The sequence below is a fragment of the Mastomys coucha genome, unplaced genomic scaffold (genome assembly GCF_008632895.1).
Source record: "Mastomys coucha isolate ucsf_1 unplaced genomic scaffold, UCSF_Mcou_1 pScaffold21, whole genome shotgun sequence".
NCBI lineage: Eukaryota > Metazoa > Chordata > Mammalia > Rodentia > Muridae > Mastomys > Mastomys coucha.
The window spans coordinates 98,991,337-99,017,180 of record NW_022196904.1 but is presented as its reverse complement, the minus strand read 5'-3'; the positions used below and the strand labels follow the sequence as shown (position 1 = coordinate 99,017,180).

The following is a 25,844-nucleotide window of genomic DNA, read 5'->3' as shown; positions in this document are numbered from 1 at the left end:
CACATGAAGGCAAACATGTGACCTGCACATATTCATGTTCACACACACATACACATACACATACACACACACACACACGCTCACACTTTCTCTCTTTCACGCACACCCATACATACATACATACATACATACATACATACATACACACACACACGTACAAAAAAAAATAGCAAACACAATTAGACAAGAGTCTAAGAAGTTGACTCAGGCCAGGCAGTGGTGACGCACGCCTTTAGTCCCAGCACTTGGGAGTCAGAAGCAGGTGGATTTCTGAGTTTGAGGCCAGCCTGGTCTACAGAGTAAGTTCCAGGACAGCCAGAGCTATACAGAGAAACCCTGTCTGGGGGGTGGGGGGGCAGAAGAAGTTGGCTCAGGGGGTAAAAAAGAGTTTGCTGATGAACTATAAGAACCAAAGTTCAGATCCCCAGAACCCAAATGAGAGCCTGATGCAGTAACTTGTGCACTGTAATCACAGCACCCCTACCAGGAGATGGAATGTAGCTGGTCTTTGCTGCTTTGTGGGTTCTTCTTATTCCCACCCTTCATCCTCCCAGTTTCACCCCCATCACTAAATAGGAAAGAAGGATAGAGGTGAGGGAGGAAGGGAGGGAGGGAGGGAGAGAGGGAGGGAAGAAAATAAGGAGAGACAGATGAGACAGACAGACAGACAGACAGACAGACATCTTGAATCTACTCTCTCTCTTGTTTCTTCTTTGACCACAGCTACTAACAAACTTCAACTAACCTCCCTAAACAACCGACAACTCATTCCACCTCTCAGGACCCTAGCATCTACGTATCCTCTGAAAAGTTCCCAGAATACTAAATGCCACACCATCACAGAAATTATCTACAGCTGGCAAAATCACAGTTCTGCTAGAGCATGAGGCAAATCATAGTCAGCTGCTGTGGAGAGTCCAAAGCAGCCCCATATCCCTACACCTGGGATTAAAATAAAAGCGTATTATAATATTTATGTGTTTTTAAAACAAAAAATTAAAAATTCCAGAATTCTCAAAAATGTCACAATGGAAGGCAGAGAAGAAGGACCGCAGGAAATGTACAGGTTGACTAGTATGGCGTACGCCACAATGAGCAAGACTGTTTCCAACAAGGTGGAAGCTAAGACTGACTCCAGAGGTTGTGTTCTCTCACTCTGTGGGCGCACACACAAACAAGAACAAAAGTCTAAAATCAAACCAAACCAGGGGAAAACATTATTAAAATATATGTGTGTGTGTGTGTGTGTGTGTGTGTGTGTGTGTGTGTATATATATATATATATATATATATATATATACACTTCAACCATATTTATTCAGCTTCCTATAAATAGCCCTTTCCTACAAGAAAAGGTGCCAGGACTCTCCATAGTTGACCATCTTTTAATAGCTATCAGGAAACACGAGAAAATTGCATCCAAGATGAATGATGTAATCGATTTGTTCTAAGAAAGGAATATTCTTGAAAACAAGTTTGAAAGCTTCTTTCCTGTTAATGCTATCTACTCCCTCTGATGAGCATATCTCTACCCAATTTGAAAAAGCTGAACTTAGTAGCCAGGAGTGGTGATGCTTGCCTGTAATCCCAGCAGTTGGGATGTGGAGGCAGCAGGATCAGGTCAAGGGTAACCTTGGCTACATGAGTCCTTATCAGAAAAATAAAATGGAGGTGAGAAGTGGGCTAGAGAGATATCTCAGTGGTTAAGACTGAAAGGCAGAGGACCCAAGTTCAGTTCCCAGCAGCCACATCAGGCGGCTTGAAGCCATCTGTAACTCCAGCACTGTGGGATCTGATGTCTCTTGTCTCCATGGGTACCTAAACTCCTGTGCACATACCTACTCTCAGACACACACACCACAGACCTAAAAATCTTCTTTAAATTATTACAATTTTAAGTTTTTTTATTTTATGAATATGAACATTTTGCCTGATATATATATGTACAACAAGTGCCTGTCTGGTATTAAAGAGGACATCAAAAACCCTGGAACTGGAGTTAAAAATGGCTGTGAGCCACCATGTGGGTGCTAGGATCCAACCAACAAGTGTGGTCGGGGGTAGTGATGCCCACCTTTAACCCAGACCTCAAGAGGCAAAGGCAGACGGATCTCTTTGAGTCTGAAGATGGTGTGGTCTAACACAGTGAGTCCCAGGGTAACCAGAGACACAGTGAGACCCTTAGGGGTTCGGGAGTCGAGGGGACAGGACAAGAGCAACAGTGCTCTTACTGAACTATTTCTACAGCAATGTGATTAATTTTTTTTAAAAAGGAACTGAACAGCTGGGCAGTGGTGGCGCCCGACTTTAATCCCGGCACTTGGGAGGCAGAGGCAAGCGGATTTCTGAGTTCAAGGCCAGCCTGATCTACAGAGTGAGTTCCAGGACAGCCAGAGCTATACAGAGAAACTTGTCTCGAAAAACCAAAAACAAAAAAAAAAGGAACTGAACATAATCTCTTACGTGTCTCTGTGTATTCTAACCTATGAACAGTAATATCAAATCAACATTAGAATAAAATAATGAGTTGCCTTTTAACAGTACATTATAAATTGGGCTAATAGAGCTGACGGTTTCTACAGTGGGCAGAAATGGTTCCCTCATTTGAGCAGAGGAGGGGACTTTTGAAAACTTTCAGGAAAATCACTGATCTGCAGTGACCTTATACCTACTTGCTTTAACAAGGAAGCATCCCTGTGACAATGCTGAACTGCTCCTATCAAAACTTTCTAAGTCACACAGACAGTGTGCTCCATGTTTTAATATTTATTTGCTTGTTTTCACATGTAGATGTGTGTGCCTGAATGCACATATGTGCACTATGAGTGAGCAGGAGCCCCCGAGATCAGAAGAGAGTGCTGGATCCCTAGAGCTGGAATTGCAAATGGTTGTGAGTAGCAGTACAAGCTCTTTGACCACTGAGCCATCTCTCTACCCCCCATATATTTTAATTTTACTGACAAGTTCAGTGAACATCTGTATTTGTAACACCAAATTACATTATTAATTTTTTTCTTTGGATTTTAAGTTTCAAACTGAGTATCTTTTATTCAATGATATTTCTAGTGTCTTTTTGGTTCCTATCTTTATCACTATACATGATGCCTTGTTTGCCTACCATTGCATGCATGTAGAGGTAGACAGTGCAGGAATCAACTCTCTCCTCCCACAAGGGTCCCAGAGATCAAATTCAGGTAGTCAGCTTTGGGAGCAATTGCCCTTACCAGCTGAGCCATCTCATGAGCCCTTCTGGTTTTTTTTTTAAACAGTCTTGCTCTGTAGCTTTGGCTCACTATATAACCAAGACTATCTCATAATACTAATCCTACTGCCTCATATTCTCAAGTGTTGGGATTACAAGTATGACCTCCCATTCCTAGCTAGACTTCCTGTCTTTTCATGATAGGGCAATTATCTAAGCACTATAGTCTGTATGAGCAGGGGGCTGGGAGGAGGAGCAAACAGGCATTTTCTAATGATTTCACCCTCTTAATTAAATTTTATTTTAAAAATTAAATTTTAAATTAATTCAAACTCTTTGAAAGCAAAGACTCCTATTTCTTTTTTTTATTTATGTATATATTTTATGTATATGACACACTGTAGCTGTCTTCAGAAGAGGACACACCACAAGAGGACATCAGACCCCATTACAGATAGTCGTGAGCCACCATGTGGTTGCTGGGAATTGAACTCAGGACCTCTGGAAGAGCAGTCAGTACTCCTAACCGCTGAGCCATCTCTCCAGCCCAAGACTCCTATTTCTTTTTCTCCCACCTCTCACAACTCTATCTCCTGCACTGGGCACAGTGCCCAACACATGAAGCATCCATTCTGTATTTACCAAATGTATCCATCTGTGCCAAAAGGTAAAAAAGTAGGCCAGCAAGCTGGCTCAGCAGTATAGCCTGAAGATGTGAGCTCTATCCCCACCATGGACTGCGAGAACAGACCCCTGAAAGTTATTCTCCACAGTAACATCACATGCACACCATGGCCTGCATGCTTCTGAATTTACACACTATCATTAACAGACACACACACACACACACACACACACACAAGAAGAAGAAGAAGAAGAAGAAGAAGAAGAAGAAGAAGAAGAAGAAGAAGAAGAAGAAGAAGAAGAAGAAGAAGAAGAAGAAAAAGAAGTTATTTAAAAAAAAAGTTTTAGTTATGAAGGTCAGCTGGTGAGATGGCTCAGCAGTTACAAGCATGTACTGGTCTCACAAAGGACCAGAATTTGGCTCCTAGCACCCACCCACAACTACCTGTCACTCCAATTCCAGGGGATCTGGTGTCTCTGGCCTTCTTAGGCATGTGCAATCATGTGCACATACCTACAAAGCCATAAACACACATAATTAAAAAATAATAAAAATAAATCTTTTAATACTAAAAATTTTAATTAGAAAATAAATTAAAAAGTAAACAAGCAAAATGGCTCAGTGGGTAAAGCATTTGCACCAAGTCTGACCTGTGTTCAATCTCCTGAGTCCACAGGGTAAAATGAGGGAACTGACTCCACATGCATGTCACAGCACACACATGCTCACATGATTGTGCACACAAAAGAGTATACACCAGGACTACACAAAGAAACCCTGTCTCAGGAAAAATATAAAAAAATAAACTAAACATAATTTCCATCTGCAATCTCAGCACCTGAAAGGGAGACAGGGAGATTGCTGTAAGTTTAAAGCCTGCCTGATATACACAGCAAGTTCTAGCCCATTCAGGGATACACAGAAAGGTTCTGTCGGAAAAATAAAATAAGATATAAATATATATAAATGGAAGTCTAGCTCAGTGATAAAGAGCTTGCTTAGAATGTAGTAATATAAATATATATAAATGGAAGTCTAGCTCAGTGATAAAGAGCTTGCGTAGAATGTAGTAAGCTCTAGGCTCAGTTTCCAGCACTACAAAAGTAGGAGCTGTGTGTTTGGGACCTGAACTCAGTCCCTAGCTCCTATGTCACAATACCCCAACGTGGCGGTATAGACTTATAATTTGAGCACTGGGAAGGTGGAGACAGGAGGATTTCCTGAGGCTCAGCAGCCAACCAAGATAGTCTAACTGGTAAGCTCGAGCCAATGAAAGGCCTTGTCTGAGAGAGGTACATGGCATTCCTAAGGAGGGCACCTGAGGTTACTCTCTGTCTTCCATAACTACCATGAACCCATGCGTGCCCACACATACAAGAACACATGCATACACAGATACATATACTTTTTTTGTTGTTGTTAATAAATAAATAAAACTAGGGCTAGAGGTATAGCTTAGGGGGTGGAGTGTTCACCTAGTGTGCTGGGTTTCATCCCCAATACAGAGAAGAAAAAAAATCTCAACAGCCTAAAACTACTAACCTTTTATTAAATTAACATGGTACCTTATACACAAATCAATAGATTAGTTTCAAAACACAACTTTCCCCCAATGAAATGGAGTCAGACACCAAGAAAATTTTTAAGTTAAAATATTTTCAGTTCCAAAAACACTGGCAAGACATACACACCGAATTAATGCAAAGTCTATAACGTTGTCCCAGGAGAAATCAAATACAACTTCACGGATGTGCTACCAACATGTGGTTGAAAACTATGAACTGAACGTTTACACTTCCAGCCAAGCTGTCAATAATCCCCTAAGGGGCCAGCAAGATGGCTTAGTGGATAAAAGGTGCTTGCTGCGAAGCCGGACAACTTCAATTTGAGTTTGACCCTGAGATTCCATACAATGGAAGGACAAAACTGACTCCTGAAAGTTATCTTCTGACCTCCATATCCACTCTGCGACAGGACAACCACAGAAGTATGTATGATTCACATACATGCACACACAAAGACATTAAATAAATGGAAGTTCTCTAGGACCAGCAGAGGTTTCATTTAATTAAAAAAAAGAAAAAAGAAAAAAGAAAAAGAAAGAAAGAAAATGAAAGAAAATCCCCTAGGTACTATCCCTCAAATTTGTAATGGAGTGCAATGAAAGTAATAGAATGTTATGTCACCAATTGGAAGGTGGAGGTAGATTAAAAACCACTGCCTTTAAAATGTGAAAATCATGCCAAGCACGGTGTCACGCCCTTTAATCCCAGAACTAGGGAGGAAGCAGGTGTCTCTGTGAGTTCTAGGTCTACATAGTGAGTTCCAGGACAGCCAGGGCTATATAGAGAGATCCTGTCTCCAGATAGATAGATAGATAGATAGATAGATAGATAGATAGATAGATAGATAGATAGATATTTAGATAGATAGACAGACAAACAGACAGACAGACAGGCTGGCAGGCAGATGGGCAGATAGGCAGACAGACAGGGAAAATCTTGGTTCTAAACTAGCTACTGCTTACTCTGTAACTTGGGACAAATCACATCTCTGAAGCTTCAATTACCATATCAACAAAAGTGAGGGGTACCCTGGGACTATCTGGAGGAAAGAGGAGCTACTTTCTAAAGTTCTTTAAAAGTTAGGATTGAGCCGGGCAGTGATGGCGCACAACTTTAATCCCAGCACTTGGGAGGCAGAGGCAGGCAGATTTTTGAGTTCAAGGCCAGCCTGGTCTACAGAGTGAGTTCCAGGACAGCCAGGGCTATACAGAGAAACCCTGTCTTGAAAAACCAAAAAACAAAAAAAAACAACAACAAAAAAAGTTAGGATTGAATGAATGATGTTGATGAAGAAGATGATGATGATGATTTTCAATATATGTAGAGTAATAAGCATGATAATTATAACATAAAGTGGGAAGAGTGATGGATCTTACACAAAAATAGTAATTTTAAGTACACAGAGCAAAAGAAAGAAAGAAAACAGAAGCCAATCATAAAATGGCAACCTTAAATCTATCAATATCAACCATTACATTATATGTAAATGGCCTAAATACTCTAAGACACTCAGAATGGTTAAAAGGAAACCTGGCTACACACTATCTAAAAATTATAATAGGTAAAAGTAAAAACAAAGCGATAAAGCTCTATTCAGAATCACAAATAAACTAGAAATAACAAATATTCAAGAGTGAATGGATAACTATGGCACACCTATAAGATGTAATAGCCTAGCAATAACAATACACACACCATAGGTTAATGTCTAAGGCATTCATCTGAGTAAAAGAAGCCGGTTTCAGAAGATCCTATTCATATCACACTAGAAAAAGGAAGACTAGAACAGATCAGTGGTTACCACCTGTTGGAGATGGGGCAGTATGACAAAGCTTTGTGGGACGGAACTGATGAAATCCTAGTTAATGGTAGTGACTTCCTACATGTGCTAAAACTCATTGAACTGTACACCAGAAAAACCTATTATTAACTTTTTAAAATATTATTTTTAAATTATGAGCGTTCGTGTGAAAATGTATGTGCTGCCACCCACAGACGCGAGAGGCAGCCCCTGGAGCTGGAATTATAGGCTACCCTTATAGCTATGTGAGCTACCCCACGTGGGTGCTGGGAACGGAATTCTGGACCTCTGGAAGAGCAGTCGCCCTTAATGACTGAGCATGCATCTCTCCAAGACCCCATGTAGTATGTGGCTAATTTCCATCGGTCCTTCCAAACTATGATTTAATGAAGAAGATCAAAAGAAAAACAAGTGAGAACGACAGATCCTGCTGGCATAAAAGTCACTACTGAAAAGAACTTCCTCATTTACTGCACAAAATATACAAAGCAAACCCACACTTCGGAAATTTCTTCTCAGAAGAGGCTAAGAAAACCAGTCATTCAGATCCAAAATGTGTATATTTTTTAAATGCCTGTTGAATGGCTCCTCTTGTCTGTTTCTATATTTCAGGCTTTTCAAGGCGCTGCCAATTTCTCCTGGCTGGGTGCCACTTTGGGGTTTACTCAACTTACAAGTATCCCTTTATGCGTACCTCACACTCTGAGGTCTTTGGGAAGCCCTAAGGAGGACTCTGCAAAAGCAATGGCCTTTGCAGGGAGCTGGCAAGACATGGGTCGCTGGGCACGCGCTCTCACTAGCCCCAAGGTCTGCCCAGGGGCGCCGGGGCGGGGGCGGGGGGGCCTCTGCTCAGCGTCCCGGAGGCGAGCCTGATGCTCCCGGGCCCCCATGCTGCTGGTTGCTGGGGGACGCTCGGCAGGACTCTGAGGCGCCTCTGGGAGCGCACCTCCGCCGTCGCGGGAGCCGCAGGAGCGCGCCCGCCCCCACGCACCGCCCGGAGGCCTGAAGGAAGAGTGAGGACGGAGGACCGCCGCCCCGCCACATTTCCAACCAGCCCTCCCTGCGGACACCGCCGCGGGTCCTGTGCCCTACGGGAAGCGCCGGCAGGGGGCTCACCTTGAGTTGCGACTTGGAGACCTTGCCGCTGCGGTCCAGGTCGAGCGCGGTGAAGGCGTGCCAGATGGCTTTGAGCAGTTCGTCTTTCAAGCCCCCCATGGCCGCGGACGCGCTGCCCCAACAGACCTGGTCAGCCCAGTCCGCAACTGTGTGCCTCTGCCTCCAGCAGGATCACTACAGACGACGCGGCCCGCCGCGCGGTCACCTGACCGCTGCAGACCCCGCCCTCCCAGAGGACACGCCCCTCTGGCCCCGCCCCTCCATCTCACCAGCACAAGCCACAGTGGGATACCCTCTGTCCGCTACGGGGACGTGAACAACACGCAAAGTCCTTGGGGTGGGTTTCCATACCAAGTCGGGGGCATTTTCAAAGCTCGCATGTGCTGTCAAAGAAATTTCCACCATCCCGGGGAACACTCAAGACTGGAGTGGTCAGCCTCTGCGGCTTCTGCAGGAGTTCCCGCAGTTATTAAAGAAACCTTGGTTCAGTCCGGGGATGGTGTCACGGTCTCAAGGAGCCAGATAAGACCCCAAAAAATGCCCAGGCAGAGCCAAATCAAAAATTCAGTCCCAAATCAAGAAGGATGAAGAAGGGAACAGAAACAAAAAAAGAAATCTAAGAAAGTTGCTTCGTACACTTTGCAAATACACATTGATAGCCCTCTGTAGTGGCCTCTAGGGGCAGAGCAACAAGTTTTAAAAAGAGTTTTAAAAGTCAATGATAGGCTGATAAAGCTCCACTAGATAAAGGCTCTTGATGCCAAACCTAAGGACTTTGAGTTCTATCTCCTAAACCCACATAGTGGAATGAGAACTGCAAGTCGTCTCCTGACTTCCACCGCATGCCCACCCACCTATACTAAATAAATAAATGTGTAAAACGAAGTTGATAAGCCCAGCAACATCTTCTTTCTAACCCCAGCCGCTGAGGATCTTAGGAAGAGCTTCAAGGAGGTAAGGTTGCTGTCACTGGTGGATTGTGCTTGCACGAATGGAAAGCATGCAAATCACTCCATCCATTTTACTAGTGAGAGTGGTTGACCCACTTAAACGAACCCATCCAGACCTAGAGGAGTGCCCGGATGACATCTCTTACATCTCTTACACTTGAACTCTCTGTCTTCAAATTCTCCAAAAATAAAAAGAGCATGGATATCAGATGCTCCAGAAGGCTCTTTTCCACTGCCTGGGGTAGTAACTATGGGTAACTTGAATCTCATCACAATAGCACAATCTTTAGACACTATGGAGATGGTAACTATCAAAAGTCAAAAGCAGGAGATTCCCAGATCAAAGTATAATTTATTTTACTACAATTTATTTACCCTCACCCCAAAGGATTAGCTCAGTTGGTAGAGTGCTTATCTAACATGTACAAAGCCCTGAACTTATCCCTAGCACTACACGCTGCTTGACCAGGCATGGTGGTGCATGTCTGTAATCCCAGCACTTGGAATTCAGAAGTCCACGGTCATCCTTAGATACATATGGAGCTCAAAGCCAGCCAGGACTGAGTGAAACCCTGCCTGTAAGTAAATTAATAAATAAACTTCTTGATGTCCACATATGTCTTATTTTAAAGGGCACAGGAGAGATAAACAGATTTGGAAAGAGCTGAAAAAAGAATAAGCTACATCAATGAGCTTAAGGCCAAAGGGAATTGCATAGAGATGAAGGTAGGAACAAAGCAAAGAGAACATGATGTCACCTCTTCCTCACTTTAACACCCTTGAGGGTGCCACCCCATTTTATTACACTGGTCAGGATTACTCTTGCCCTCCCAGAATGTGGTTTCTATTGTTTATTTTCTTTTGCTCCAGCCCAAGTCTTTAGTCAGCAAAAAGCAAGGTTTAACCTCTAATTCATTTATGCCAACTCAGCTTGCCCTAAGTAGTGGCAAAAACAAACAAAACAAAAACAAAAAAACTAAACCAGGCATGGCAATATACACCTGTACTCAGTAAAGGGATACAGGGATGACTACATGTTTGAGGCCATGTAGTCTGCACAGTGCATTCCAGGACTACAGAGCAAAACTCTGCCTCAAGAGGGGAAGAAAGAGAAAGAGGAGGAAGAAGGAGGAGGAGGGGAGGGAGGAGAAAGAGGGGAGGCAAAGGGAAGGAGAGTGGGAGGGAAAGGAAGAAAAAAATAAATCCTAATTCTGAAGGTTCAGTTTAACCACTAGATGACATTTTCAGAATCCAGACACACTAAGTATATTTCAAAGCCTTTTCTCTAGGCTATTCCCTAATTTCCAAGTGCCTACTTTTGTAATCCTCATTCCTTTTTCTTTTAGGTTGGAGAGTTGGTTTGTTAGTTTATTTGCTAGTGTTACAAATAAGAACCACCACACCTATAATTTCTTTTTTTTTTTAATCCAGCCCTGAGTGTCATTCACCATCACTTGTTCAATGTCTTACAAATTTCTCAGGTCCACCCTATTTAGTTGGGAGTGAAACTATTAAATGAAGATCAGTAGGCATGAGCCATCTGGGGTCAGTCGAGAAGATGCTGGTTACTACATAGATTGGGGCAGAATCTTGGCTTTCCCATTTACTCATCTATGAATAAATATGAAGTTTCATTTCCTTGCTTATAAAATGGAGTGGAGTACTATTATTTATCTGGAGTACTATTAAATAACGTGATATTTAAATGATTAGCATGATTAAATAAACATTATAGTGGAGTGTTATTAAAATAACATGAGGCTTAAATGAAAAGCTAGTATGGCACACACTACCACAAAATGGCTCATATAATGGATTTGTCCTATGGCAATTTAGCCAAACTACAATTTAGTTACCTAAAATTCCACCCACCCACCCCTTTTGACACAGTGTTTCACTATGTAGCTTTAACTAGGGGGGCACTTCCTATATGGACAAGGACCTACCTGGCTGGTCTCCAACTCATGGCCCTTTTGCCTGCGTCTGCCTATGGAGTGGTAAAATTAAAAGTATACATCACCACATCTAGCCTCCTCTGGAAAATTTAAAAAAATCTTTATATTTACATGTGTGTGTGCTTTGTGTGTGCAGGTATCCAAGGAGACCATAAGAGGGTATTTTATCTCCCTGAATCTGGGGCTACAGGTGCTTATGAGCTGTCACCATGGTACTGGGTACCAAACTCAGATCCTCTACAGGCACAGTACACACTCTTAACCACTGAGCCATCTGGCCAGGCCTCACATGGAACACATTTTTAAGTTCTAGCACCCAGGAGACTGAAACAAGAAGATCACCAAAGTCAGGGATAACTTGAGCTACATTGTAAGGTCAGGTCCTGTCTGAGCTGTATAGAAAGACCTTACCTCAAAACACGGAGGGAGAGTGGGGGAGTGTAGAAGTTAAGCCTGACTTTTCCTCCGAGCCCCATGCTCAAAGAAATAAGACTCAGACTCAAATATATTTACAAATATCTTGGCCATATCACTAGGCTCCTTCCCTAGAATCATAACTTACATTATCCCATTTATTTTAATCTACTTTCTGCCATGTGGCCGGTTATATGTGCTTAGGTACTAAGCATTAGATGACTAACATCTTCTCAGGCAATGCCTGGCTCTATCTCAGAATTCTTTCTACCTCCCAGATATCCTACCTTGTACTCTACCCTTTCCTATAGGCCATAGGTTTTTTTTTTTTTTTAATTGACAGGTGATGCATACATATAATACACAAGACAGTCTTTCTACAGGGGTGAAAGACAAAAGTGAGGAAAAGAAAGAATAAAGCTGGTATTAGTGTCATCCCCCAAATTCATATGCTGAAGTCCTAACCCACAGAATAAGATCACCTTTGGAGATGGGGTCTTTTTAGAGATAATTCTGATCCAATATGATTGGTATCCTCATAAACAGGCCAAATTTGGACATAAACATGCACATGGGAAGAACACCATGCAAACAGGAAGGGAGACATTGGAGTCATATACTTTTTTTTTTTTTTTTAAGATTTATTTATTATTATTATTATAAATGAGTACACTGTAGCTGTCTTCAGATACACCAGAAGAGGGCATCAGATTTCATTATGGGTGGTTGTGAGCCACCATGTGGTTGCTGGGATTTGAACTCACGACCTTTGGAAGAGCAGTCGGTGCTCTTACCTGCTGAGCCATCTCACCAGCCTGGAGTCATATACTTCTACAGGCTAAGGAACACTAAGAAGTGTGAGCAAAAAGTCAGCAACTGAGAGAGAAACATGGAACACCGTCTTCCTCACAGTCCTTAGACGGAACCAAGCCTACCAACAACTTGGCATTAGACCCTTCCCACCACCCACTACCCGCTTCCACTCTCTCAGCCCCACCCTTATCCTCCCAATACCTAACAATAAATCCCTCTTGCTTAATGCTGCACTAATATGGTTTAAGGTACTCATTCTGGGATACTTTGTTACAATACTTCTAGAAGCAAACTAATACAGTTGTACTAAAGATGACATCTGTTACATAATGACAGAAAGTTCCACAACAGTGTTGCCTGGAGTTACAAAAATTAGAATGAGAGGCTGGCCAGGTGGCTCAGTGGGTAAAGGCATTAGCTACCAAGGGTTTAATCACAGTCTGAATCCTGGAACTCACATGCTGAAAGGAAAGAATCAAATCCAGAAAGTTGTCCTTTGTTGGTACAAATACTCACCATGTGTGTGTGTGTGCCCACACACATACATACTAGTGTACACACATGCACCAAATAAATAAGTGTAATTTTTAAAAGTTTACAAATAGAAAGGAAGCTGGGAGGTGTTGCCACACACCTTTAATCCCAGCATTGGAGAGGAAGATCCTTGTGAGTTTGAGGCCAACCTGGTCTACAAAGCTAGCTCCAATACTACCCAAAGAAACTTCATTTTGAAAAAACAAAATGAATTCAATAATCATTAAGATTAATTTTAATTAATTGATTGATTTTATAATAAATTTCATTTTATTATATAATTAATTAATAATTAGTGGGTAGTTGGTTGAATAATTAATAAAATTATTTAATTGATTGATTGAATAAAATAGAATGTGCTAATTTAAAAATACTTTAAGAGGATTTGAGCACAGACAGGTACCCTGCATGAACGGACAGTGCCAGGCTTAGGGTATATTCCTGTGACTTATTGACCAGGGAAGACCCAGAGTACCTTCTCTACAAACAGAATAGAGAATGGCTATTGCTCTTAGTTGCCCACTAGAAGTAGACTGCCAAATCCTATTACTGCAGCTCTGTTGCTGCAGAACAGAGAAATCAAGCTGGAACTAATCTGAAAGTTTCCTCCCTGTTCACTAGACTTCATAATGCAGAAAGTATGCAGATCTCTAGGGAACAAAGCTATGAAGGAAAATACTCAGCAGCAAATCTTACATCTTAATTACTGTTCAATTGAAAGGACACCACGACCAAGACAATTTATAGAAGAAAGCATTTAACTCAAGGCTTGCTTACAGTTTCTAAGGGTTAGTTCATGATCTTCATAGCAGGGAACATGGTGACAAACAGTCAGGCATGGTTTTGGAGCAATAGCTGAGAGCTCGCATCTGATCTGTAAGTTGCAGACTGGGTCTGGCATGGGCTTTTGAAACCTCCAAGCCCGCCTCCAGTAACCACTTCCTCCAACAGGGCCACACCTCCTAATCCTTCCCAAACAGTTCCACTAACTGGGGACCAAACATTTGAACATATGAACCTATGAAGGCCATTCTTACTCAGAACATCACACTCTGTATTCTCCTATACTGACTTGTCAGGTAAGATGAACAGTGTTGTAGGTCCAGTGAGAGACCTTGGCTCAGTACATAAAGTGGAGAATGATCAAGAAACAGAGCTGACATCAACTTCTGGCCTGCACACCCATGCAGACACACACACACACACACACACACACACACACACACAAACACACACACACACCACATACACATGAAAAAGAAGAAGCCACGAACTGGTAAGTTCAGAAATAAAGCTGCCTCTAATCCTTAGTCTTTGCCAGCAAAAGACAAAAGACTCTCCAAGCAGGAAATAGTCAAATACTAAAGGCTGGACGTGTTGGCACATTTCACGGAAAGCACAGCCTCTGGGTAAAAATAGTTTCTGATTTTTCTCAGCACAGGGAACAGCTCTAAGATTGAAGAGCACTCTTCTACTTAGAAAACAAAGCTCTGAGAAATCCTAAGAGTTTTATCTCAGAAATGAACTCCAAACCCAAGAAAGAGAAAAGAAAGTTTTTTATAGAGACTTCAAGGTGTGACTTTTTGTCTGAAAGAGCAAACCGCAACACTATTACTTGAAAACTCACTGAGGTATTTTTGATTTTGTGTTTGTCTTAAAGTTTATTTATTTCATTTCCTGTGCATGTTGTTTTGTGTGCTTGTATGTATGTCCATCATGTGCCCAAGGATATCACATAGAGTGTTGAATTCTGTAGAGGTAATGGGCTAAACCGCTTTACGCTCCTAGGGGTTCTACACTCCCAGCCACCTGCCAGAGCCCTCTGGATTCACAAATACACACACACACACACACACACACACACACACACACACAGGTCAGTCAATTTTTGACACACCATGACTAGCTCAAAGTTTGGGCACTCCCAAACCTTCCCTGATAGCAAACTCTACCCTCTGGACTCCTGAAACTCCTAACCCTTCCCCTATTACCCCAGGCCCAATCAGGAAGTGGACAGTGGCCACTTACTTGAATTCTTACATGGCTGGTTGGCTTTCTCTCCTGCAGCTCTTACATCTCATCCTTCTCCCCTGAGTCATGGTGATTCCTTCTCCTCCTTTCTCCCAGTTCCTGACTCGCACAAATCTAAAGGTTCTGCCTCAGTCTACCTGCCCAGCCATTGGCTGTTTATTGATCAATCAAAAACCAACTGGAGATATGACAGGAGCCTAATATAGGTGTCTCCTGAGAGGCTCTGACAGTGCCCGACTAATACAGAAGTAGAGGCTCACAGTCATCCATTGGACTGAGCACAGGGTCCCCAATGAAGGAACTAGAGAAAGGACCCAAGGAGCTGAAGGATTTGCAGCCCCTTAGGAAGAACAACAATATGAAGTAACTAGTACCCTCAGAGCTCCCAGGGATTAAACCACCAACCAAAGAGTACACATAGTGGGACTAATGGCTCTAGCATATGTATAGTAGAGGATGGCCAAGTTGGTCATCAATGGGAGGAGAGGCCCTTGGCCCTGTGAAGGTTCTATGACCCAGTGTAGGGGAATGCCAGGGCCAGTAAGCAGGAGGGGGAAGGAGGGTGAGCAGGGGGGTGGGGTGGGGAAAGAACAGGAGTTTGTTTTAGTTTTGGGAGTTTTTTATTTTATTTTGTTTTCTTTCTTTCTTTCTTTCTTTTTGGGGGGGAGGGGAACCTGGGAAAGGAGATATTGTAAATAAAGAAAACATCTAATAAAAAAAAAAAAACTGGAGATGAGGACCCTTCAGCGTTTGGATAACAGATTCCTGATTTGGAGTACTGGATTAATTCAAAGCATTGGAACCAATCCCCAACAGAATCCTGGGGAACTGGAGTTGTAGATGGATGTGAAACACCATGTGGATGCTGGGAACCGAACCTGGTTTCTCTAACTCCAAAAGCAGCAAATTCTCTTAACCACTGAGCCATCTCTCCAGCCTCTTTCATTGTGCTTTTTATTTACTTTTATTGGTAGAAGCACCATCAATTTGGACTGAAAACAACAGAAATTTTGTTATCAGAATAAAGAGGCCCAAAGGCACCCAATATATAATGAGGGAGGGTGGGCAGCCTGAGAAAGCAACAGGTTTGCAAAAGCAGACTATCTCTTTGGAAAATATCTCCTTAGATATTCTTCATGCCTAAAGGTAGTGCCAACAGGCTGAAGAACATAGCCAAGTATCTCCTGTAGCAAGACTGGGCATTAATCAAAGATCTAGAAATGAGTCTGGATGAGTTTAAGAATTTCTATGGACAAATGACTACTGTATGTCTCATGTACTTTTCTTCTCCTTCCTGTTTTGAATGGAATTGTTTGTTACTTCATTCTTATATCATCATTACATGCCTGCCAGTGTTCAAAACAGAGTGTACAGACTTTACTGCTTATCCTTAGAAAAATTATACTTTTTAATATTTGTAATTATGCTCTGTGAGGAGCAAGCACATGCATGTATGTGCAAGTAACCGTGGAAGCCAGCAGTCTGGATTCCTTGGAGCTCGAGTTACAGGCAGTGTGAGCCACCCCACTGTGAGTACTAGGAGCCAGACTCTCGTCCTCTGTAAGAGCAGCAAGGCTCTTAACAACTGAACCACTCTCTAGCCCCTAGAAAAACCTAGTAATGGAGCTAGTGAGATGTCTCAACAGATATAAGTGCTTGCTGCCGATCTTGACACTTGAGCTCAAGTCCAGGATCTGTATGGGAGAAGGAGAGAACCAACTCCTGTAGGTTATCCTCCATCCTCCACATAGTGCCATGGCCCACTGACATAAATGGTCACATGTATACACTAAATAAACACAATATAAGATCTGTTTAAAACACTGGCCTTTGGCTAGCAACTAGCAACTTTGTCAGCTACACTAGTGACTTTTCTCCTTGTTGCTTCCATTGCGAATCTGCCTTCTTGCTTCCTGGTCCCTCAAGCTGTGAGCAGCTCATAAATGTTCCTCCTGCTGCTGTACCTTCCTGCCATAGCAGACTATAATCCATAAATAAATCCTTCCTGCATTAAGTTGCTTCTTGTTCGTTATTTGGTTTCATCAACCAACACGTCCATATCTCTCAGAACTCTCTCTCTGGGCTATTCATCTCAGAATCATGTTGCCATGCTATGAGAAGCTAAGTCATACAGAAAGGCTACATAGAGAGAAAGGATATAAGCCAATCTCCATATACTTCAGCCACACTAGCGCAGACATCACATGTGTGAGGAAAGAGGTCTAGGAAGCCCCAGACACGACAACTCCAGGCAGCGACGCTGTCCCTGCCATCTCCAGCCCTCCGAACCGACCCAGGTTAGTCCTCAGACTCTAGGAAACAAAGACAGCCACCACACCCTACTGTGCCGCCTTCTAAGCTGCTGGATGATGACTGAGTTTTGCCACTGTTTGGGTTGAGTGATTAAATTGCATTAGATAACCCAGCAGTGGTGACAAGATGTTCCCAAAATGGTGTTTCCTTCTCCCACTCCCCAGAGAAAACTGTGTCTCAACCTACTCAGATTCTCCCCCGCCACCCCACTGGAAGGAAGGGTCTCCCTTCTCAAACCAACACTTAAACTGCTTTCTATAATGCAGAATTAAAAGAAGCAGAGGACTGAAAAGCAGAGGTGGATTTTTTTGTTTGTTTTTGTTTTGTTTTGTTTTGTTTTGGAGGACAGTGCAGAGGTGGGAGGGTGTTTTTGAGGAAAGAAAATAGCTGTCACCTGTAGAAGCAGAGAAAGTTGGACATACAGTTGATGTCTCCAAAGGGGGAAGATAATCAACTCTTCTCCTGGAATGCTGGGGGGAAATGTAGATTATAACTTTGTAATTCTTTGCTACCTGTTGAGCCAGGCTCCACCCATATACTCAGAATATTATGTTTATTTATCCCAGTCCCTTTTCCCCAAAAACCTTAAGCAATACTTCTAGGCCATAAAACTAATCCTTGTGAGAAAGGTCATTTGTGCTTTATAACATCCCAGTTGATTTCTATGTTATCTTAGGGCCAGGCCAATTCTGACTCCCAAGGCATTATATCTATCCCAGGCATTCTCCCTAGATCCTTGTCTTGAGCATTGTTTCTAAGTCAATAAGATCCTATATGACAGATGAAGCCACATGGATTTTGTAAAGAGCTCCAACATAAACACATCTTAACCTTTGTTGTACTCATTGGGGCTGAGTTGTTATCTGAAATTTTTTTCCAAAATTGTGGTTTGCTTGAATATGGCAAAAATACACAAAGTGATGTCAGACTCTCAAAGTGTTGGTCCAATGTTCAGTACCAAAAAATCATGCCAAACCGGGTTATGTTCTTGTCTTTTTGAGGATCATTTCAGCCGGCAGAACCCTCCACATTTATTTGTGTGTTTGTGTGTGAATATGACATGTATACATGGGTATTGACAGAAACATGAAGAGCATGTTGGATCCCCTAGAGCTGGAGTTACAGGCAGTTATGAGCCATACATGGGTGCTGGGGAAGGAACTTGGGTCCTCTGAAGACCAGTGCCCTTAACCACGGAGCACCACACCCGATCTTTATCTTTGAGGTAAGGCAACATTCTGTCATCCAGGTTGACCCCAAACTTATAGGTTCAAGTGACTCTTCTCCTCCAGCCTCTAATGAGTCCACAAACACCTGCCATTGCACCCAACTTTTAATTTTGGCAGCAATGAGAAGGTTGAGGTTGGGTCTCTTTAATCCAGGCAGGCCTCAAACTTATTATGTGGCCAAAGCTGACCTCAAACTCTTGATCTAACTGCCTCCATTTCCCGAGTATTAGGATCACAAGTATGTGCCACCATACCCAGTTGCAAGTGAAATATTTCTAAGTTAGTTTTTTGGTTTTGCTCTTGGTTTTATTTTGTTTGCTTGTTTTGTTTTTGAGGATCTCCAGTAGCCCAGGCTGGCCCCAAACTTACTGTATATAAGAGGATGACCTCCTCCTGCTTCCTCTTGTGTGAACATGCTGGGGTTATAGACATCACCATGCGGGGTTCAAGCATGGCTAAGGGTGGAGCTCAGAGCTTGCTGCATACTAGGTGAGCACTCTACCAGCTGAGCCATATCCCTGGCCTCTCTGAGTTAGTTTTGTCTGGACTAGCTTAGACTTTTTTTTTTTTTTTTTTTTTTTTTTTTTTTTTTTTGGTTTTTTGAGACAGGGTTTCTCTGTGTCCTGGGTTTCTCTGGCTGTCCTGGAACTCACTCTGCAGACCAGGCTGTCCTCGAACTCAGAAATCTGCCTGCCTCTGCCTCCCAAGTGCTGGGATTAAAGGCATGCGCCACCACTGCCCGGCAGCTTAGACTTTTTTTTTTAAAAAAAAGATTTATCTATTTATTATACACTGTAGCTGTCTTCAGACACACTAGAAGAGGGCATCAGACCCCATTACAGATGGTTGTGAGCCACCATGTGCTTGCTGGGATTTGAACTCATGACCTCTGGAAGAGCAGTCAGTGCTCTTAACCGCTGAGCCATCTCTCCAGCCTTGGCTTAGTCTTTTTAAGTGTCACAAACTAGTAGCAATCCATCTCCTGGGCCCCCATTCCATGTAATTTTGTCTTTCCTGTTACCTGTTACAGTGTCAGGGTTAACAAGACAGAATACACGTGAGCATGAAGAAGGTCTGTCAGAAATGAGGAATCGATCATGAATTTGAATAGCAAAGAGTGAGCCACAGTTAACTAGGCCAAAGATGGGAGCCGAGCCTCTAAACAGAAAAGCCATCTGAAAAGAGAATGGTTTGGTGAGAAACCATAGTGAGAGGCTGTATGACCAGAGCTGGGCAAATGATGAGCAGAAGGGAGACGAGAGGGGAGAGTGGGGAGACTGACATCAAAGCCCAATAAGCCAGGAGCACCAGGCCCGTTGTTAGTGCTGTGGAATGCTTATCTCCCACAAAGGCCTGAAATACCCTGTAATCAGTGGGCACAATCTGGCAGCCAGCAGGAAACAGAAATGCTGAGTGTCTATGACGGAAGTTGGCAGTTGCGGACTAACATCCTGCCCCTGACACTGGGATCCTCGACAGATAACACCCTTATCCTGCCATTAACCGGAAACTTCCCTGGGGAAGCGAGGAGATTTCTGGTCCTAGAAGAAGGTTCACAGCCCTTCTCAGGATTTAGGATAAGCCTCAGGGAATTCTGCCAGCCCCCATGTTTAACCAGTGGAAACAATGTCTTCTCTGCCTCGTGGGGTTCTTTTCTGGTGATGAATGAATACGACAGTAACAGTTGGGCCATTGAGATGGCTCAGTGAGTAAGGAGCCTGCTCCCAAGCCTGATGACCAGAGTTCGAGTTCTGGATCCCACGTGGTAGAAGGAGACAAGCAACTCCCAAAGTTGTTCTCTGACCTTCAGATGCAGCCACAGCACAAAGTGAGCCCTCACACACATTTAAAATAGGATTATTTTTTTTACAAAGGTAACAGCTGTCATTCAGACGAGGAGCATCACTGTAATCCCGGCACTCAGGAAGCCAAAGCAAGAGGATTGAGAGTCCAAGGTCAATATGGGCTTTCTAGATATAGCTAGTCCTTTCCTCAAAACACACAGCTGTGGAAGCAAAGACACCATCTATGTGGAAGGGCCAGAATGAGAGGAGAGAGGAGGGACTAAGAGAATAGAGGCCTCTGTTCTCTTTGGTTTTTAGGATGTAGATTTTTGTTGCTGTAATTGTTATTGTCTGCTCATTTGGGTTTTTTGTTGTTGTAATTGTTTGCTCGTTTGAAACAGGGTCTTTGATAACCCTGGCTACTATTACTCATAGCCCAGGGTGGTCTCCTGTTTGTAGTGATCCTCCTGCCTCAGGTCTGGCATAATCGTTCTGATAACAAATACACAGCTTCTATAACAAGTACACAAGCTTCTATAACAAGAACTCAAGCCTTGGGGCTGGCTGTTTCCTTGAAGATCGAGATGTGTCTAAATCTCTTTAAATAATGGTAAAGTGAAGCAGGACAGACTTGTTGGGCGTTGCCTGGAGTTCTATGCAAAGTTTCCGCATAACGGTTGTCCCCTGAGACCAAGGCCAGGTGTGCATCACATTGAACACTTGAAGGAAGAACATGCAAGCAAGCTCAGCCCTCTGAGGACAGAAATAAGGATAGTCAGCAAAAGCTTATCAGAGGTGAGAGCTGAGCTTTGAGAGTCTGTGAAAGGTCACAGATGGCCGCAGGGAAGGAAGGAAGGACATTCTGTAAGAGGGACTGAGCTGCATGTGCAGAGGCATGGAAGAAGAAACAGCAACAACAAAAGATGTGAGAGGTGAAAGAGGGGGTGCGGGACAGCATTCAGACTGAGGGGGGGTTGGGTTTTATTGTTGTTGTTGGGTTTTTTGATTTTTGGTTTGTTTTGGTTTGTTTGTTTTGCTTTTGCAGACAAAATGACATTTTCAGCAGACACTCAGTCTATACCCAGGCAAACCTACAACAAACATCTTACCTAATATGTGAAAATGAAAACTTCTCCTGTAAGGAGAAGGCAAGGTTGCCTGCCCTTGTCACGTTTACTCAGGATAGTAGTAGACAAAGATAATGCAGTCAAACATAACTTAGTGGGACTGAAGAAATAGCTCAGTGCTTAGGAGTACTTGTTGCAGAGGACCCAGGGCCTGTTCCCAGCACCCACACAGTGGCTCACGGTCATAAGGAACTCCAGTTTCAAGGGATCTGATGCCCTCTTCTGACATCCATGGATACCAGGAATGCATGTGGTATTCATAACATATATGCAGACAAAGCATTCATAGACATAAAAAAAAATAAAAATTAAAAAAAAAAAACTCAGAGAGGCTGAGGAAGTAGCTCAGTGCTTGTGTAGCATGCAGAAAGCCCTGGGTTCCATCCCAGCACCGCCCTATCTCAGCATGGTGATACATAACTATAATGCCAGCATCTTCACATAGGGAAGCAGAAAGATCCAAAGTTTGAGGTCCTACCCAGATACTCAATGAGTTTGTAGTTAGCCTGGGGTACATGAGACCCTTTCTCAAGGAAAAACAAAAGCAAAGGGGAAAAAAAACTAATTTATGCCAAGGACCAGCCTTGGCTTGGATAGGGGTACTAAGGAAGGGGTGTTTGGGAGAAGCAGAAGAAACAACTCCAAGTTAGTGATGGGGTGCAAGATGACAGCTCTGTAGTCTACTTGTGATTGTTCTCTAGACAGCTTTCTGCTAGAGACAGCTCTCTGTTTGAGACAGCTCTGTGCTCTAGATAAATGTCTAGATAGCTCTGGGGTTTTCCCACCAAAGTCAGAAAACCTGATAGAAAAATTCTTGGGTTTTCTGACCAAAGTCAGAAAGCCCACCGGACAAATTCCAAAAGAACTGCAATAGCTCTCTAGAAGCTCATCTCTCGAAGACCAAAGCTCTGTCTTGTTATTTACATATCAATACATTTACCCAGATTCCCTTCTGATTATCCCACAAATCAGCATTTTATGACCTAGCTCCCTAGATTCTTAGAAAAGACAGCAAATACATTTTTTTAACATAGCAAATGAATTCAAAGATCTGCCTGCCTTTGTAAACACAAACAATAAGCTAGCTGAGTGGGATCCCATCCTGAGACCACTACTCCCTAAACCTCTTCATCTTCTTCCCTAATATCTTTCTGATAAGCTGGTTCATTAGTGCAGCTGCCTCTGTTCTTTTAGGTCTGTGAAGTCCTTCATACAATTTATATTGCATCCTTATATGTTGCATGGTTGAGAAATTATTCTTAAATTCATGTTTTCAGAGTTCTTTCCCATAGCCTTAAGGACCATCCTGAAGGTCGCACCATTACCATTTTGCTGAGGAACACATTCTTGCCTCCCAGACTCATGCTATTTCTAATTATCATGGAGTCATTGCCAGGGAGAGCATTCCACTAGAGGAGGAACATAAAGGAATGTAAAATATATACATTATTATACAAATAAGCTTCCACCTACAACAAGCATCACTCTCGTGGAGGCTCATGCTCTGCTGGGGTGGGAACCATGACACACCGTCCCTTCTACAACCATGCAGGGATCCAGGACTCCGCAAATTTAGAAGATAGGCAATAGTAGCACATGTCTTTAATCCCAGCACTCAGGATGTAGAGGCAGGAAGACCTCTGTGAGATTGAGGCCAGTGTGATCTATAGAACTAGTTCCAGAACAGCCAAGGCTACACAAAGAAACCCTGTCTTGAATAACCAAAAAAATAAGTAATTTAGAAATATGTTTGGTGGCATATGCCCATCATCCCAGTACTTGGGAGGCGGAGGCAGGAATCTCACATATACACACACAATGGAAATAATTTATAGATATTTAATTTAAAAATTTTTTGTATCAAGCTGGACAGTGCTGGTAGACACATTTAATCCCAGCACTCAGGGGGAAAAGCAGGTGGATCTTTAGGAGTTCAAGGCCAACCTGGTCTACAAAGTAAGTTTCAAGACAGCCAAGGCTCCATAATGAAACCCTATCTCAAAAACAAAAACAAAACAAAAAAATTGTGTCAAAACAAAGCATCAGGACAGTAAAACTTAAGGGTACACCCCATAAAGCCTGAGGACCCAAGTTCAATCCTACTATAAACATGGCAAGAGGACAGAATTGGCTCCTGCAAATTATGCTTAGACTTCCATACTCACACTGTGGCATATATGACCTACATACACAAAATAAATCAATAAATTTTTTTGTTTGTTTTTTCAAGACAGGGTTTCTCTATGTAGCCCTGGCTGTCCTGGAACTCACTTTCTAGACCAGGCATCTCAGAAATCCGCCTGCCTCTGCCTCCCAAGTGCTGGGATTAAAGGCATGCACCACCACCGCCTGGCCACAATAAATATTTCTTAAAGTCAGCATCAGGCCTGGAAAGTTGGTTCTGTGGCTAAGAGCACTTCCTGCTGTTGCTTAGGACCTGAGTTCAGTTCCCAGCACCCATGTCAGGTGGCTCACAGCTGCTCCTAACTCCAGCTCCAGTGGTTCTAATGCCCTCTTCTGGCCTCCACAGGTTCCCTTACACAGATGTGCACACACAGAAAAACAAAATTAATTGATTTTTTTTAAGGCAGCATCAGTTGGATGTAGTCTACATAGCAAGTTTAGGGCAGCCATGTAATGATACACTGTGACAGACAGAAAGTCAGTGTTGACATAAGTCTGTGAGTTTCACATCTCTGATGAGATATTTACAATATGCTTTTACATCCCTAAATCTTAACAACAGAAAATCTAGACAACTCAATTCAAAGATCCAAAGGGCACAAGCATGGATTTCTCCATTTAGGAAAAAATAGCACTTCTCCTTAGAAAATGAATTTGGAAACTGGGTCACATCCCTATACCATTAGGTTGCTAACTACCAGGAGAGGGAAAGAAAACAGAAAATAAAAGTGCTTCAGGAGAAACTGTAATGTTTGTGCAGTGCTGTTAAGAGTATAACATGGTACAGATACTTTGGAGAACTATATGGTGGTTCCTCAAAAAGTTAAAAATAGATTACCAGAACCTAGCAATTCCACTTCTGTATACAAGCCCAAAAGAATTGAAAATGGACACACACACACACACATACACACATACAAATTTAAATAAATTAAAAACAAGATATAGGCTAGGCGGTGGTAGTACACACCTTTAGTCTCAGCACTTGGGAGGCAGAGGCAGGCAGATTTCTGAGTTCAAGGCCAGCCTGGTCTACAGAGTCCAGGACAGCCAGGACTACACAGAGAAACCCTGTCTCGAAAAACCAAAACAAAAAATAAATAAAAAACAAAAATATAGTTTTGTAAACTCATATTTTTTTTATTATTTTTCATTCATGTTGGTACTAATTCGAGTTCAGATGCCTGAGCAGTCAGAAGAATCCAGATCCCCTGAAGCTGTGACAGGTGGCTGTGAGTTGCCCTACATAAAAGCTGAAAACTGAACTTGTATTCTCTGCAAGAGCAGTTTATGTTCCTAACCACTGAACCATCTTCCATGCCCTTTACTTGTTTATTGGAGACAGAATCTCATTATATAACCAAGGCTAGCCTTGAACTCACTTTGTGGCTCAGGTTGATCTTGAACTCATGACAATCCTCCTGCCTCAACCTCCTGCCTCAATTCCTGGGATGATAGGCTTATGCCAACATGCCCATTTCTTGTTATTTACAGTAATTGAGAGATAAAAGCAGCCTAAGTTTGCATTAGTTTATGAATGGAGAAGTACAATTTGATCTATACATGCCATGGAGTACATTCAATTAATCAGGTGCAGCGATTGAAGAGGGTAAAGTTTATGCTGCATACATTTTATACCACAGTAAATGATACTGGGAGTAAGGGAAGCCATGAAGGCCTCAAATGAAGTACCAGACATAGAGGAAGGGAGTACAGTATAAACCAGAGGTACAGAAATCAGGAGAACAGACCACATACCACACAGGGTGGAGGCAGAGCCTGAGGAAGCGCCTGTGGTCAGAGGCAAGGGTGTGACATGAGGGATTATGGGTAAGGCCAGCTCAGATATGACGTTCATGTGGATAAGTGAATGAGATCAGCCAGAGAAAGTGGACAGATGAGACAAGAATCCCAGGGAACACTAGACTGCAGGGCGTGGCTTAAAGAAAGAACCCTGACAGATCTCAGTGAGTTCCAGGACAGCCTGGTCTATATAGTAAGTTCCTGGCCAGCCTGGTCTACATAGTGAGTTCCAAGCCAGCCAGGGATGTGTAGTGAGACCTGTCTCAAAAAATTTTTTTGTAAAGAAAGAAAGGACGAATCAAAAACCATGAAAGAGGCTAAGAAAAGATAGCCAGAGCCGGGCAGTGGTGGCGCACGCCTTTAATCCCAGCACTTGGGAGGCAGAGGCAGACGGATTT

The 25,844-nt window shown here is 42.8% G+C and overlaps 1 protein-coding gene and 1 non-coding gene across 2 annotated transcripts in view; both read right to left on the bottom strand.

Annotated features, from left to right (window-relative positions):
• Nucleotides 1-8,511, bottom strand: part of Swap70 (switching B cell complex subunit SWAP70) — a 65,759-nt gene extending 57,248 nt beyond the window's left edge. Inside the window, exon 1 of the mRNA XM_031387846.1 lies at nucleotides 8,310-8,511. Coding sequence (XP_031243706.1) covers nucleotides 8,310-8,408 — 99 coding nt within the window. The 5' untranslated portion in view covers nucleotides 8,409-8,511. The remainder of the gene's footprint in view (nucleotides 1-8,309) is intronic.
• Nucleotides 8,512-22,273: 13,762 nt separating this feature from the next.
• LOC116104267 lies at nucleotides 22,274-22,335 on the bottom strand. Its single transcript, XR_004123779.1, has one exon. It is a non-coding gene; the product is annotated as a U7 small nuclear RNA (small nuclear RNA).
• Nucleotides 22,336-25,844: the final 3,509 nt, after the last annotated feature.